Source organism: Triplophysa rosa, linkage group LG11 (assembly GCF_024868665.1).
Source record: "Triplophysa rosa linkage group LG11, Trosa_1v2, whole genome shotgun sequence".
NCBI lineage: Eukaryota > Metazoa > Chordata > Actinopteri > Cypriniformes > Nemacheilidae > Triplophysa > Triplophysa rosa.
In genome coordinates this window covers 19,871,921-19,885,592 of record NC_079900.1, presented here as the reverse complement: position 1 = coordinate 19,885,592, position 13,672 = coordinate 19,871,921, and the positions used below count along the sequence as shown (strand labels likewise).

At 39.3% G+C, this 13,672-nt stretch overlaps 2 protein-coding genes across 2 annotated transcripts; one reads left to right on the top strand and one right to left on the bottom strand.

Moving 5' to 3' along the window:
* Positions 1-1,004: 1,004 nt before the first annotated feature.
* On the bottom strand, positions 1,005-6,812 carry nr5a5 (nuclear receptor subfamily 5, group A, member 5). The gene is made up of 8 exons (XM_057346583.1): positions 6,706-6,812; positions 5,394-5,689; positions 4,733-4,845; positions 3,278-3,419; positions 2,210-2,925; positions 1,951-2,070; positions 1,723-1,870; positions 1,005-1,643 (listed from the first exon to the last, which is right to left on the bottom strand). The coding sequence occupies exons 2-8, from the start codon at positions 5,491-5,493 to the stop codon at positions 1,396-1,398; spliced, it is 1,587 nt and encodes a 528-aa protein (XP_057202566.1). The 5' UTR covers positions 5,494-5,689; positions 6,706-6,812; the 3' UTR covers positions 1,005-1,395.
* Positions 6,813-9,643: 2,831 nt separating this feature from the next.
* On the top strand, positions 9,644-13,510 carry angptl6 (angiopoietin-like 6). Its single transcript, XM_057346584.1, has 6 exons — positions 9,644-10,126; positions 10,300-10,433; positions 10,498-10,685; positions 12,554-12,747; positions 12,973-13,243; positions 13,319-13,510. Exons 1-6 carry the CDS (start codon positions 9,644-9,646, stop codon positions 13,501-13,503), a joined length of 1,455 nt encoding a protein of 484 aa, XP_057202567.1. The 3' UTR covers positions 13,504-13,510.
* Positions 13,511-13,672: the final 162 nt, after the last annotated feature.

Genomic DNA, 13,672 nt, shown 5'->3' with positions numbered 1-13,672 from the left:
TTGAGACAAGCCTATGTGTCATGGCTCTGCTTCACTTAGTCATGTTTTCTTGGTCCTGTAGCAGAGCCATGACAAAGTCTTTGGTTAGGTGTGGAGAGAAACATATTATTGTCCTTTTGACAATACACGTTCTCTCCAGTGTCTTGTCATTGGCCCCGCTCCTCTCGTTTCCTTGTGATCTTTCCCTGAGTGTTTGATGTTCCACACCTGTCCTTGCTCGTTATCCCTCGTTTGTGTTCCCCTATAAATGACCTCATGTTTCTTTGTCTTGTGCCTTTGGATTGCGTTTCATGTGCACATGCTTGTTCGTGTCTCGTGCGTTGTGTATGTGTTCATGCTCGTGTTGTCGCCCGTGTTCCTGTTCCATGCCTTGTTTGAGAACTGTGAGTTTTGTGTTTTTGCTTTAGTTTTATCCTGCCTTGTTTTATTTAAGACGTTGTGTCGTGTTTTTTAGTTAGGGTTTTGCTGTTCTTGTTTTTCCTTTTGCCCCCACGTGGGAAGTCTTGTTTGTTTAATACAGATTCTTAGTTTCGGTTTTCCCCCATCGAGGGTGTTTTGTTTTGTGTTTTTTATATAATAAATACCCTTGTTAACCCCTTCATTGCCGTTGCCCGCACTTGGGTTCTTCTGCCATTCCGTGACACCTATGGGTGCGCACTTATAATGATAGAATACATTTAAAATCTATCAAAATGACCATCTTACAATGTATAACAGACAGAGAAATTTTATTTGTGAGCATTTCTGTGGAAACGCAAGTCGGATCAAGGGTTTGTCGTCCTGAGGCATTACACACTCCCAGTCCCTCCCCAAATCCCCCCTCCCCCCCAAAAAATCATGCGTCTAGGCTATTTGGCTTTTACTTTTGTTTTTATAATTCTGATTATTAATTTATGAGATAAATACACCATACAAAAGGTTATAATAATAGACTTTATTTTATTAAGTCATTTATTTTCCTATTTGAGCTTAATGGTGATCTGCAAACATTCTTAGCAGGCTTTATAACATTTACCTTTCTGGACATAAAATCAGACCATAGAAAAACAGATGCAAAATTTGAAACTTGGAAGTAATATCAAAAACAAACCATTTTCTTTTATAATAAGAATGTGTGACTGTGGTTAAGGCAAGTTAGACAGTGGCAGTGTTTGACCAGATGTGATTTCCACAAATAACTAATTAGTTAACAGTGTGTGAGCTTACTTCACATTTTATACTGTAGTTATTATACAGATAATACCAGCCAATGATGACAACTGGCATCTTGATTTATTCAAAAATAGTGACGTTCAAAATTACACATTTTGTTCCACCTATCCAGATTCAGGACTTAAAGATCAAATAAAGATTCACAAGAGCATATGAAAAGACAAGCTTTGTTCTCGTTGTGTCTTACGTGTGCTTCGCGTGCAACATTTCAGTGAGCAGCGAGTTGCAGGGTAGATCACCCAGCAGATGGCGCTGATACAGATACTCCTCCACCTGCAGACTGATGCTGCGCACCTCAGGCAGACGGAGCAGCAGCTGGCCAAACTTGTCCGAGTGACCCGGATGGGTCTGCATGGTGTGATCCATCAGTGCTCTGTTGACACGCTCTTGAGTCTGTTCGACCTGCCTGCGATCCTGTACTGATTTTACATCTGCAACACACGGTTGACCCTTTAAACTGTGCTTAAGAAAACAATAAATATTTTAGCGTGAACAGGAGTGAAGACACACCTGGGTTAAAGAGAACAAGATATTTGAGGCACACAAACTCTTCTCTGTCCAGCTGAAGAGACTTAAGCTTTGAGACAAGGTCCTGGGTTCTGCACACCAGACTACTGAGAGTAACTCCAGCCTGGCTGAGGATGATGGATACTTCGATCTGGTACACATGAAAGAAATGGCAGCTTGTCGTGAATACACGTCTTTCGAAGTTTAGTGTAGTAGACATGACACTCTCACCTGTTGTCCGGTAATCAAACAGATGCGGCCGTCTCTTCCGTAAGCCACCTGTCTGCACAGGTGATCCAGGATCAGAAGTTCACTCCAACAGCTCTGCAGAAGCCCCATTTGGTCCTCTACCTATATACAAGAGATCAGGTATGAGCAAGGTAGCCCGGATTTCATTTTTAAGGGTCCCAACTTAAAATAAGGGGCGTGCTATGGCATATGAAGAAACTTTAACCCAATTCCGTTGACAAATACTTGAACAGAAATAAACCTTAAGATCTTTAAACAGCGTGCTGTTGCGAGCCCACTCCACCAGTCCAAACAAAGTCTGGTCGGCCATTTTGCACATGATGCTGAATGTGTTAAGGCGGTCGTGTTTTCCTCGACATGCCTGTTCTCTCTGTAGGCTTGCTAACACCCGCATGCAGAGTTGTTTCTCATCCGGCTCAGCTTGCAGGAGCTGGCTTAAGAAGCATGAAATAGGGTTTGGGGTCACTGTGGGCGTCAGGCTATGTGGATTCGGGGTTGAACTTGGAGTAGAAGCTGGTGTTGATACGGGTGTGGTGAGAACAGTAGGGGAGATGGGAGCAGAGGGCAACGTTGAAGCAGGACTGTAGTTGAGCGTGAGGTCTCTTTTCTCTTGAGGGTATCCGTGAAAGCCTGGATAATACAGCGTGTGAAAAGACAGGGATGGATCAGAAAGTGTCCGGTCTCTGGGGATGGTGCAGTCCAGTAACATGGGAAACTCTGATTGGCTGATGCTGGGAGGAAAGGGCTGGGGTGGGTGGTAATGGTCAGGAGTAGCAGGGGACGGGTTTGAGAGAGGAAAATCATGATGCATTGATGATTGTGGTCCCTCCTGTTTGACCCTGTAGGGGGCGCTGTTGGCCGTGTGATAGGACCCTCTTTGCTGTTTCATTTGTCTGTCCTGTCGATATAGAGGCCCAAATTTGTTTCGTCCACCTCTCATGCGGTCTGCACGTACGGCTGTGAGAAGGATTGACAGAAAGGAATGACACATTGTGTTGTGATGTTCAAAACAATCACAATAATTCATGATTTAAAAAAGCTACAATAAAACAAGAACAGTAAGGAAAACCACATCTGTTGTTGCATAATGTGTTTTTGCACATTTTTGTGAGTCATCAGAGATTGCTGTTGCAGTGGTTTATGATTCTATAGATAGGAAAAGAGGTCATACCTGTAAGTATTTAGGATAGCTATCCCTCCATATCTTATATTACTTTATAGTGACTTTGACACTTGAGACTTAATAGGTCAGAACTGTAAAACAGAACCACAGTGAACACAGATCCAGTGTGTGTGTGTGTGGCTTTACCTTCTCTTTTCATTCCCACAGCTAAACATTTCTGAAAGCGGCAGTAGGGGCATCGTTTCCTCTGGGCCGGGTCCATGGGACAGTTCTGTCGCTCTGCACACATATAGCGCTTGTTGTTCTGTACGGAGCGCTTGAAAAAGCCCTGATGAGAGTATTCGCAAGGTTTCAATACTTATAAAGAGAAAATCCTGGACACTATGATTAAAATATATTTTACTTGCAAGTTTCAAGGATCGACCAACATTTTATTACTTGCAAGTTTTATAATTAAAATATTTATATTACTTGCAAGTTTTCAAAGGTTACACTTTACAAATAGGCTGTATTTGTTAACATTATTTAATACATTATTAGCTAACATGAACAAACAATGAACAATACTTCTACAGCGTTTATTGATCTTAATGTTAATTTAAGTGTTTACTAATACATAATTAATATCAAAAGTTATAACCATTTAGGATTAGCTATTGTAGAATGAACTAACATGAATGATTGTACTGACATATATTTGCAAAGATTAATACATGCTGAAAAAATGACTTTGTTCATTATTAGTTTGTTCGTGTTTATGCATTTATAAATGTTAACAAATGTTATTATTCAAAATTAAATATCTTTCTTTATTAATGTCGATTTTTTCAATTGTTTTGTGGTCTAGTTGTTGTCCTATGTACTAATTATAAGTATGCAAGTGTGTTGGATTAACTGTTTATTGATGAAAGTTTGATTGCAGCATTTATTAATTTAGTTTATGTTAGTTTCAGCATTTACTAACTAAGGGATAATGAACAGGCAGCCGGCTGTTATCGCAGAAATAAGCCCCGACAGTGTGTACACCACTGAATGGGCTTATTTCGTGATAACAGCCGGCTGATTGTACATTATCCCGCTTATTACACGGCTACTTGCCACATGAGAAAAAAACTGGACATGAAATGTGAATTAGAAATATTTTATTAGCTCATTTTTACCGAATGCAGACCTTCCGCGAACCGTTTACTTCCGTTTTTAAAGTAAGAAACGCGTTCAAATGTCACGAATAGGCAATTTGGTTTAATCATTTGTAAATATAATGTCATACATGTTATTAAAAGACATATTTATATTTAATTTGTCAAAAAACCTCTCAAAATGATTTGCTGCATCCGGGTTACCGTGTGTTATAAGTTTTGAGCGGTTGTTATCTGGGAATAACGAACCTGCAAATGTCGCGACTGGCCAATCAGAATCAAGCATTCCAACCAGCCGTGTAATAATACATAATTAAAATCAAACATTGTCTCTGTTAACATTAGTTAATGCACAATGAACTATCATGAACAATTGTATTGACATTAACACAGATTAATACATGCTAAACCGCTACACTGGAAAAGAAGTAAGTAGGATTTACTTTATAATAGGATTTACCCTTTGTATTCAAGTTGTGTAAGTGATCAAGTGAAAACAGACCTTACAGCTCTCACAGGTGAGCAGACCATAGTGATACCCCGACACCCTGTCACCACACACGGGACAGCCCTCCTGACCTGCCCTTCCATCTGGGTCTGGCTTTAAATCCTGAGCTATGGAATATCACAGTTTTAAAACAAGTTTTAAAATAAGTTTTATTTGTCATCTGTAGGGATCCTATAACGTTTATTAAGATGGGATGGTGATGATCTACCAGGGTTGTAAGATTGAAAAACAGTTTTATTGCTCTGCCTATCTGATGTATCTACAGGGCAGTCTATTATTTCTCAAAATATAGCCCTATAGTGTCTTATCACAAAGGACGAATAAGCGCTCAGATATATATTGCTTACATAACTCTTAGTTTGATTCTTTTAGAAATCACTGAAAATGACTTTTTTACGGTCTTATATAGAATTCCTAGATTTATTTATTTAATGACAAGTAGGCCTATTCAACTATTCAGTATGCTTACTAAAACCGTCCAACACAATTATATTATACCAGGTGAGTTTCTAATCAATTTGTTTGTCCGATCAGTTTAACAAGTAGGTTTAGGATAGTAAAACACTAAATTGATTTGAACTATTTTCCAATACATTAATGAATCAGAATCATGAAAAAGCGGGATTCTTTCTTGAAGATATGAAGATCTACTTACATGTTAAAGGTGCCTCTTGGGTCACAATGTCCCGCGTGTGGTCGGTGGGGTGGAAAGCTGTGGGCTGGGGGTGATCCTGGAGATAGTGTGGGATGTTCATGATCCATAGGAGAGGGGAGGTGCGGGTCACCGTAAGCTGTCATTCATAACTGTTGAGGCCTCTCAGGACGGAAAACAGGCACAGACTCAAACTGTCCCAGAGATGGTGCCGTGTGAAGGCCTTCTGTCGGACTTTGCTCCATGCTGAGGGTAATAAACCTGAGTCTGTCACACCTTCCCAACTAGCATAAAGACCTCTACATGGGCACAGGATAAAAGGAGGGACATGCTCTTTATAAAGGTACAGTATATAAACAAATACCTAACAACAACCTTGTTGGTGCACATTCATTAAACTGTTAGTTTCATATATTACACATTAATAATCTGTCTTCATGAGAATGCAATGTTGCTCCAAAGCCTAAAAGATAGTCATCCTTATAGTAGCTGTTCATTCCGAATTGGTTTGTAAAATGTAAAAGTAAACTAAAAGGCTTTTATACCATTCCGAATTTACTATAAGTCAGGATTAATACGTTTAAATGATAAAACTTTAATGCTTCATGCTGTATCCAAACCTGACATAACCAGTTTTGGTAAGTGATATAGCCTATATTTAATCAAAGAGTGTCATTTCAGCACATTTGACATCGATGATAAAGTTATTAGCCCAGTGATGATTAAGAGAGCGGGGACGTGATGCGGTCTGACGTCAGATGCATTAAAACAGTTCAAGGGTAAACGATTATCCCGAGTTGTGAAAAAAGATAAAATGCTATCAAATAAAATCTTGCCAAGGATAACCATTTGTTAACCAGATAAAAACAACTCTAATAACTGACAATGTGGTTTATACCGCTGCTGTCCTTCTGAAACCTCATATCTCCATATTTCGTGATTTCTATTTTTATTTATTTATTGCTATAAATCATTATTATTTGTCACTTTTATCTTTGACGGTGGGTCTTGCAAATATCTAACCAACAAAAGTATTAAAAAGTGCTTGTCAACTTAGACAAAAAACTTTGTAAAATGTCTGCACGAACAGATTGGAATAAAAAAAAGTACAAATAACTTCAGTTTTGCAGAAGAAAATCATAAGTGCAAGTATATTGAAATAAACAGACTTGTTTGACAACAGCGCCATCAACTGACCATAGGTGTGTTCGAACACGGATCGGTGTATGACATCAAGTACCGCGAGAGCAATTCAAATGCGGGTTTTCTGGAAAAACCCAATTTCTCAACTGATTTTGAATACTTTACAACTTACATGGTGTACAGGTATGTTTCGGCTCCAGTTATCGACGGCTAATTTTTCTACGTTATTGTGCTTTTAATGCCGAAAAAGCGCAGCTCCCCCGTTTACTTGCATTTGTTTACATGCTACTCTTGCCACGACCAATATGGCGGCGCCGTTGACGTATCGCAGCAGCTGACAAAAGCAGCCAATGCGCGGTCTAGTATTTCTTATGTCTATGTTTCAATGGACCGCTATACGTAGGGCGTCCGCCATATTGGAACGGTTTGAGCCGGTCCGTAAACACTCGAGATCAAGCTGACTTTGTTTGTGAAGAACATATTTATTGTTGTGTAAACTCAATCATTATATTTACTACACTAATACATGACAACAACGAAAGCATATCCCATTTTCGGGAATTTAAATCCCCGTGGTTTTCTAAGCCTATCTGCCCGCAGTGTGGCATTCAAGCAAACTGTAAGTGACGTCAGTGGACCGTTCCAAGATGGCGGACACGTCTACGTGACTTGAGCGCTTGAATGAGGCATCTAGTTCTATATATCTATAGTCTGCACAGCGTCCAATGGTCCACGGACACCAGGTGGCGCTATAAGCTGTCTTCAGACGTTCGTTCGATTCAACATTTTGGCAAGTATCATGTAAAACACTCATAACAAAAATGTTTTATCAAACGGTTTGTTAGACCCAAGGAGTTTTTGTCACTCTTCCGCCTTAATGTTTTAAGCACAATAACCATTTAAATTTCACTAGCTCATAACTTCAATTCAGCCAGTGAATGGCAGCATTTATAAAGGCAGAATTAAGCAAAATGAAGTAAGGCTCAGTGGCACAATACATTCGTTCACAACACGTTTAAAAGAAAAGATGCTGTGGATCATATTTTAATCACACTTTGTTCTTACAAGGGGCGGTTTCCCAGACACGGTTTATGACTAGTCCCAGACTAACTTAAATGTTAGAGGTATCTTAATCGAAAACAACTTGCATTGACAAATCTTAAAATATATTAGTGCAATCGTTTTGTACTAAGATGTACACCATTAATGTTTTTGTAAAGCATGTTTTTAAAAACGACTTAAATATCCTAATTTAACTAAGGCCTATTCCTGGTATAAAACAATCCCTGTCCGGGAAACCCGTCATGTGTGCACTTCATGTGTAACCACTCTACCATGGTATTTTGAGAAATATACAATTATTTAACGTTATAGAGATAAAGAAACATCTTTTATAATAAATGACATATGGTCAACAGAGAATGACCTAAAGAATCTTCAAGAACCAACATAAACCTAAGCAATTATATGCTGTGTATGTAGCATATTTGATGTATTGTATGGGCTTGGTGCCAATGTTATTGTTTTCACTAAACATTGAATATACTCTTGAAGATTCAGACAGACACTCTATCTCTTCCCATATGTAGACAGTGTGCATCAATGGATATGGTGGAGGCAGAGCGTGTTGGTGCGAGGGGGGACAGAGCCGTTTAGAAGTAAAGAGGAGGGGAGCTGGTCTCATTAGACTGCTTTGTAATTACACTCTTCTTTGTTTACAGATCCCCTGACAGGAGCTGATAATCCCACTTTAAAAGTATACTGCCAGTCTTGGTGTCTCCCATTTTTCCACTGCTAACTTCCTTTGAACATCTCCACTGAAGGGCAGCCAGAGCGTGGACCACAGTCCTCTAAATAATAACAAAAGTACTGATGGCAAAAGCCATTTAAAACAATTAGTTTTAATAGTGATGTTGTGTAAATGTTACATTCTGTTGATTATAAAGTAGAAAGATCTAAAGGTTGGATTTTGTGAGAATAGAACTGAACGAACCAAAACCAGCAGAGAAGTTCATCTGGTGGTATTTCCTGAGAAGGTAAGAAACATGTTTATATAATTATGATTATAATGTAGTTTTCCTCACAAAATTTGTTTTCAAATATCCGTTACATTATTTGAACCTTAAAATATGTTAAGAAAAGTATTCTGAGCTAGCTACAGTTACAACTATTTTTTCAAGAGTTAAAAAGTTTCTTAAATTTTAAAATGTACAATTGAGAACAGGTAATTTGACAAAACATTTGATATAAACTTAAAAATCATATTTATATTGTTTTTTTGTTGTTGTTGTTGTTGTGCTAGTTAGTTTTTTTTAATTATTATTACTGAAAATAAGCCAACTGCAGTTTGATTGATATTGTTTGGAACGCACTATAAAAGACATGCTTTTTAAAATCTTTTGTTTTTTCATATCTTTCATATTCAATATATTTTGCAATATCAATTTATATTTTCCGCTCTAATTCTATTTGAGTAATGTTTTGGTAATTTGGTTGAGTGCTTAATTGCTTAAGTTTATGATGTGTACCAAAGCTGTGTTTTGTTCATCCATGTTGACTTTAGCAATTGATTTAGACAATTGAATGAAATGATAGGTTGACTCAGGCTGTTTCCTGTTGACTATCTTTCGCTCATGTAGACGTGTTAATTAACCCAGGAAAAGGCAAAACTTTCACGTCCTGAGTTAAACAAGAAAACAAGAAACATCTGGCATACATCATAAACTGCAGGCCGCTTTATTTCTGTTCACTGTCGACCAACGAGTGTAAAAGCTGGGGGAGGTGGGTTGACAATATTAAGACGGTTGCATCGTCTAACAATTTCTAGCTCATTAGAAAAAGCCTTTTTTTGCAAGTCACATTAAATCTGAACATTAAGAAAAACTTGCCTCCTGCATTGAAATGTTGTATTAAATCATAATGTAATGTACAAAATGTATTGAACGTGTTTATTTTAATTGCTTTGCTATTCAAGCATCATAGCAAAGTATATAAATACAACAGGCATCTTATAAGCCTTGATCTTGCATATGCACATCAGTAAGATTTTTTCATTTGTTTGTGTTTGTATGGATGTGATCAGGCGATTTATTGGACCATTAAACACCCTAATGAAGATTCCAGTGACTTGTTGCCTGCTTCTCCTGCTGTGTTTTGAGAGGACGTGCTGCGTCAAGAGCCGTAAGCAAGCTTCCAATGCAGACACCTCCAAGGATGATGTCAGTCAGAAGAGGCCGTCTCGAGCATCAGATAATAAGCCAAACCGCTGCTCCTACACCTTCATCGTGCCCCAGCAGAAGATAACAGGGGCGCTCTGCGTGAGCACCGAATCCACCCGTGGCAACCGCTCGGAGATGGCGGCACTGCGGGCACAGCTGACACGGCAGCAAGAACAGCTGGATGGAATGCGTGGGGAGCTGGAGCACGAAGGCACGCTGGCCAATGTGATGAGAGTTCTGCGCAGGGAGAGCGTCAACATGAACGCCCGCATCACCCAACTCTACGCCCAGCTGCTGAATGAGATCTTACAGAAGAAGGATCAGGCTTCGGAGCAACGGCGGCTCGAGAGTTTGGTGATTAACGCAACATCCCAGGTAGCTCAAAGATTTTTGCACAGAAAACTTCAATCATAAATGAGATTTTGGTCATATCTCAAGTGTTTGTCCTAGACAGCAGCGAGGTTTATTGAAGAGCAAATTGAGATTTGCTTCCTTGATTTGTCTTGATAATCAGCTTTCTGCGTCTGCGATATATCAAATCCCATCAGGTCCTGCAAGTGACAAGCAGTTACAGAGACCTGGAGAAGAAATTCGACATGCTCACTTCTCTCGTGAGCAACCAGAGTCAGATAATCACACAACTGGAGAAACAGTGCAAAGCACAACAGGTACGAGCTGAACTCCAGATATCCCACAAACCCACGGGGTAACCCCCAAAACACTAACAGAAATTTCTGACGATCCTCACAGGAAGTTACACCACTTCCGGTTCAACAGTCAAGCGAATCGCTGAGTGTAGAGTCTCAATACGTTGCCAGCAATGTCCAAAGAGACCAAAGTGCCCAGGAACACAGATCGCAGGAACCGCCGGAGACCTTTGATGACTCACCCACTGAAACACCTTTCATCAGTTACCCCGTCACTAAATCACCAGGTAACCTAACGTTCTGTTGCTAAGGGGTTGCTAGGGTGTTCCGAAGGGTTTCCTGGTCAAAAGAGCTCACCCCATTATATTCTAGTCATGTGTCTTGAGTTTGATCATTTTCAAGCTGAAATTTGTACGTCTACTGATATACCACAGCATTGACATACAAATCCCCAACCCTAGAGCCATAGCAAATGAGTGAGAACCCCAGATATGGGTCACTGTGTTTCCCACGTTTAGGAATTCAGACGGCCCATGTGTCAGTGACCCACAGCGAGGAAGCTTTATCTCAGAGAATTCCAAACAATGTCTTATCAGAGGTACTGACCCCCACACTTCATATGATGGAAGGCTGAGAAGGCTGAGAGCCGTGTGTTACCATTAGCACACACACAAACATGTGCATGTGTACAGAACACAGATCAGATAATCACCACCTTCATGAAGTTTTGCGACTCAACCCATTGAATTACGACACAGTGCTTTTTTGCCTGCTTAACCGGGGTGTAAGATTAAAGGACACATGTAAAGCTCTATTCAATGACCCTGACATTCCCAAATTACAGGCCCTGTTATAATGGTGATATTTACTGTACATTTGTGTACGGTTGTGTTTGCTATACTTCAATAGGGATCTTCAACAGAAGAGGACCCTGGGCAGGTTTAAAGTGATAGTTCACCCCAAAATGAAATTCCTTTTCGCATTTACTCGCCCTCACGTTATTCCACATCTGTATGGCTTTCATTCATCTGTATACAAAAGAAGATATTTTGAAGACTGTTGGTAACTAAACAACACTGGCCCCTATTAACTTCTATTTTGTAAACACAAAACCATTTAACAATGCACAATGTTTTCTTTTAGGTACGTGGTTAGGATTTTGGTCAGTTTGGGAGTTAGTCTGTATTAAATATAATTAGCATTTGATAAAAACAATTGATGTTCATGTTGAATCATTTACACCCATTTAGAGAATTAGACAAATGTGTGCACTGCTTGAGATGTGCAGTAGGTGAATTAGTTTTTGGTTTTGTGGGAGTAAGAGTTCCTTCATGGTGAGCTGATAAGAAGTCTGAGATAAAGACTGAGACTGTGACCTCGCCACAGCCCCTGCAGATCCTCCACACATCTGCTCATTACAGACACCTCCCATCTCACACTCTCCTCACTTTAAACTCACTTTTAGTCTAACAGTTAGATACAGTGACACCAGTATCTGCATTTATTAAACTGTACTTAAAAATGAAGTGTATTGAAAATCAAACGGCATTTATTTTATAGACAGCACCTTTTAATATTTTTCAAATAAAACTGAAAAATTACATTTAAAGTAAACAGAATAAAGCAAATTTTTCTAATTAAGAAAATTAAGGTAAGAGGTATTTAGATACATTTAGATGTGCTGTGCTTGTCAAACACTGTTTAACTTTAAAAAATAACATACCTGGTTGCCTTTAAATTTTGAGTTAATTGGACTTAAATATATTAGTAAAGTCAATTCATTTCTCGTTGGGTTAACTAATATTTTTAAGTTGAATTAACTCAAAATTTAAAGACAACCAGGTAACAAATCATGTTTATGTAGTTAGTGAATACCTGTGGTTTCTCGTAAGGGGAAGTGACTACAATTCTGTGACCAGTTGATTAGAGATTATCAAAAGTTAGTTCTTAGAAAGGTGTGGTATAAATGTAATTTAATTTATTGTTTTATTTGAAAAAACAAATCTAGGATATAAAGTACATGTTTTGTTCTAACGCAATGAAACGATATATTTTAAAATGAGATTAAAACATATCTAAAAGTGTCCAGATGCTTTTTGGGGCCACTGTATTGTGAAAAGTATTCTGAAAGTGCTTACTCTGTCTCCTGTTAAAGGGCCGTGGCAGGACTGTCAACATGTGCTGGAGTCAGGAGAGAAGACCAGTGGTATCTACCTGTTGCGCCCGCGTAACACCAACCATCTGCTGCAGGCCTGGTGTGATCACAGCAGAACTGAGGGTGGCTGGACGGTTATACAGAGGAGACAGGACGGCTCTGTTAACTTCTTCAGGACGTGGGATCAATACAAGGTGGATATAACAAAACTATCAACCCCGTCTGTCAAATCTTAATCAATGCATCCTAATACTAGTTGTACACTGTGTAGATTGTTAGGCGAGTTGAAGTTTATTTGCAAGATTAATGTTGAGCTTTTTTTATTTATATGTTGGTTTGTAAGTTGTAAGAAGTATTAATATAAAAATGTATTCTTAGTAATGAAATGATCAAATAAAATGATTATTGACTGTCCACAGCAAGGCTTTGGGAATCTGGATGGAGAGTACTGGCTGGGTCTGGAGAATCTGTACTGGCTCACCTCACAGGTCACCTACAAGCTACGAGTAAGCATGGAAGACTGGCAGGGACGACAGATGTATGCGGAGTACGACAGTTTTCAAGTTGAACCCGAGAGCGACTGGTTTCGGCTGCGGTTAGGCAGTTACCAAGGCAACGCAGGAGACTCTCTGTCATGGCATAACAATAAAGCTTTCACAACTCTGGACCGCGATAAAGACGCTTACTCAGGTAATCCATCCTGTGTGCTCTCTTTTAAAGTACACCACAATGTTTCTGCACTTCTCTGATCTCTGTCTTTCATAGGTAACTGTGCTCATTACCAGAAGGGCGGTTGGTGGTACCACATGTGCGCCCACTCTAACTTGAATGGGGTGTGGTATCGAGGTGGGCATTACCGAAGCCGATACCAGGATGGTGTTTACTGGGCAGAGTTTCACGGAGGCTCGTATTCCTTGAAGAGAGTGGCCATGATGATCAAACCAGTTTGAGCTGGACAGAATTAAACAGAGCTCTTATAATCATTGCTAAGACAAACGTGTTATAGACTGAAGAATGATGCAAAGATGAAGACAAAGAGCAGTTGAGAAGGGCACTCCTAATTCACTGACTTTCTGAAGTTCTTGTTGATAAGCGTCTGTACCTCATTTTTATTCATGA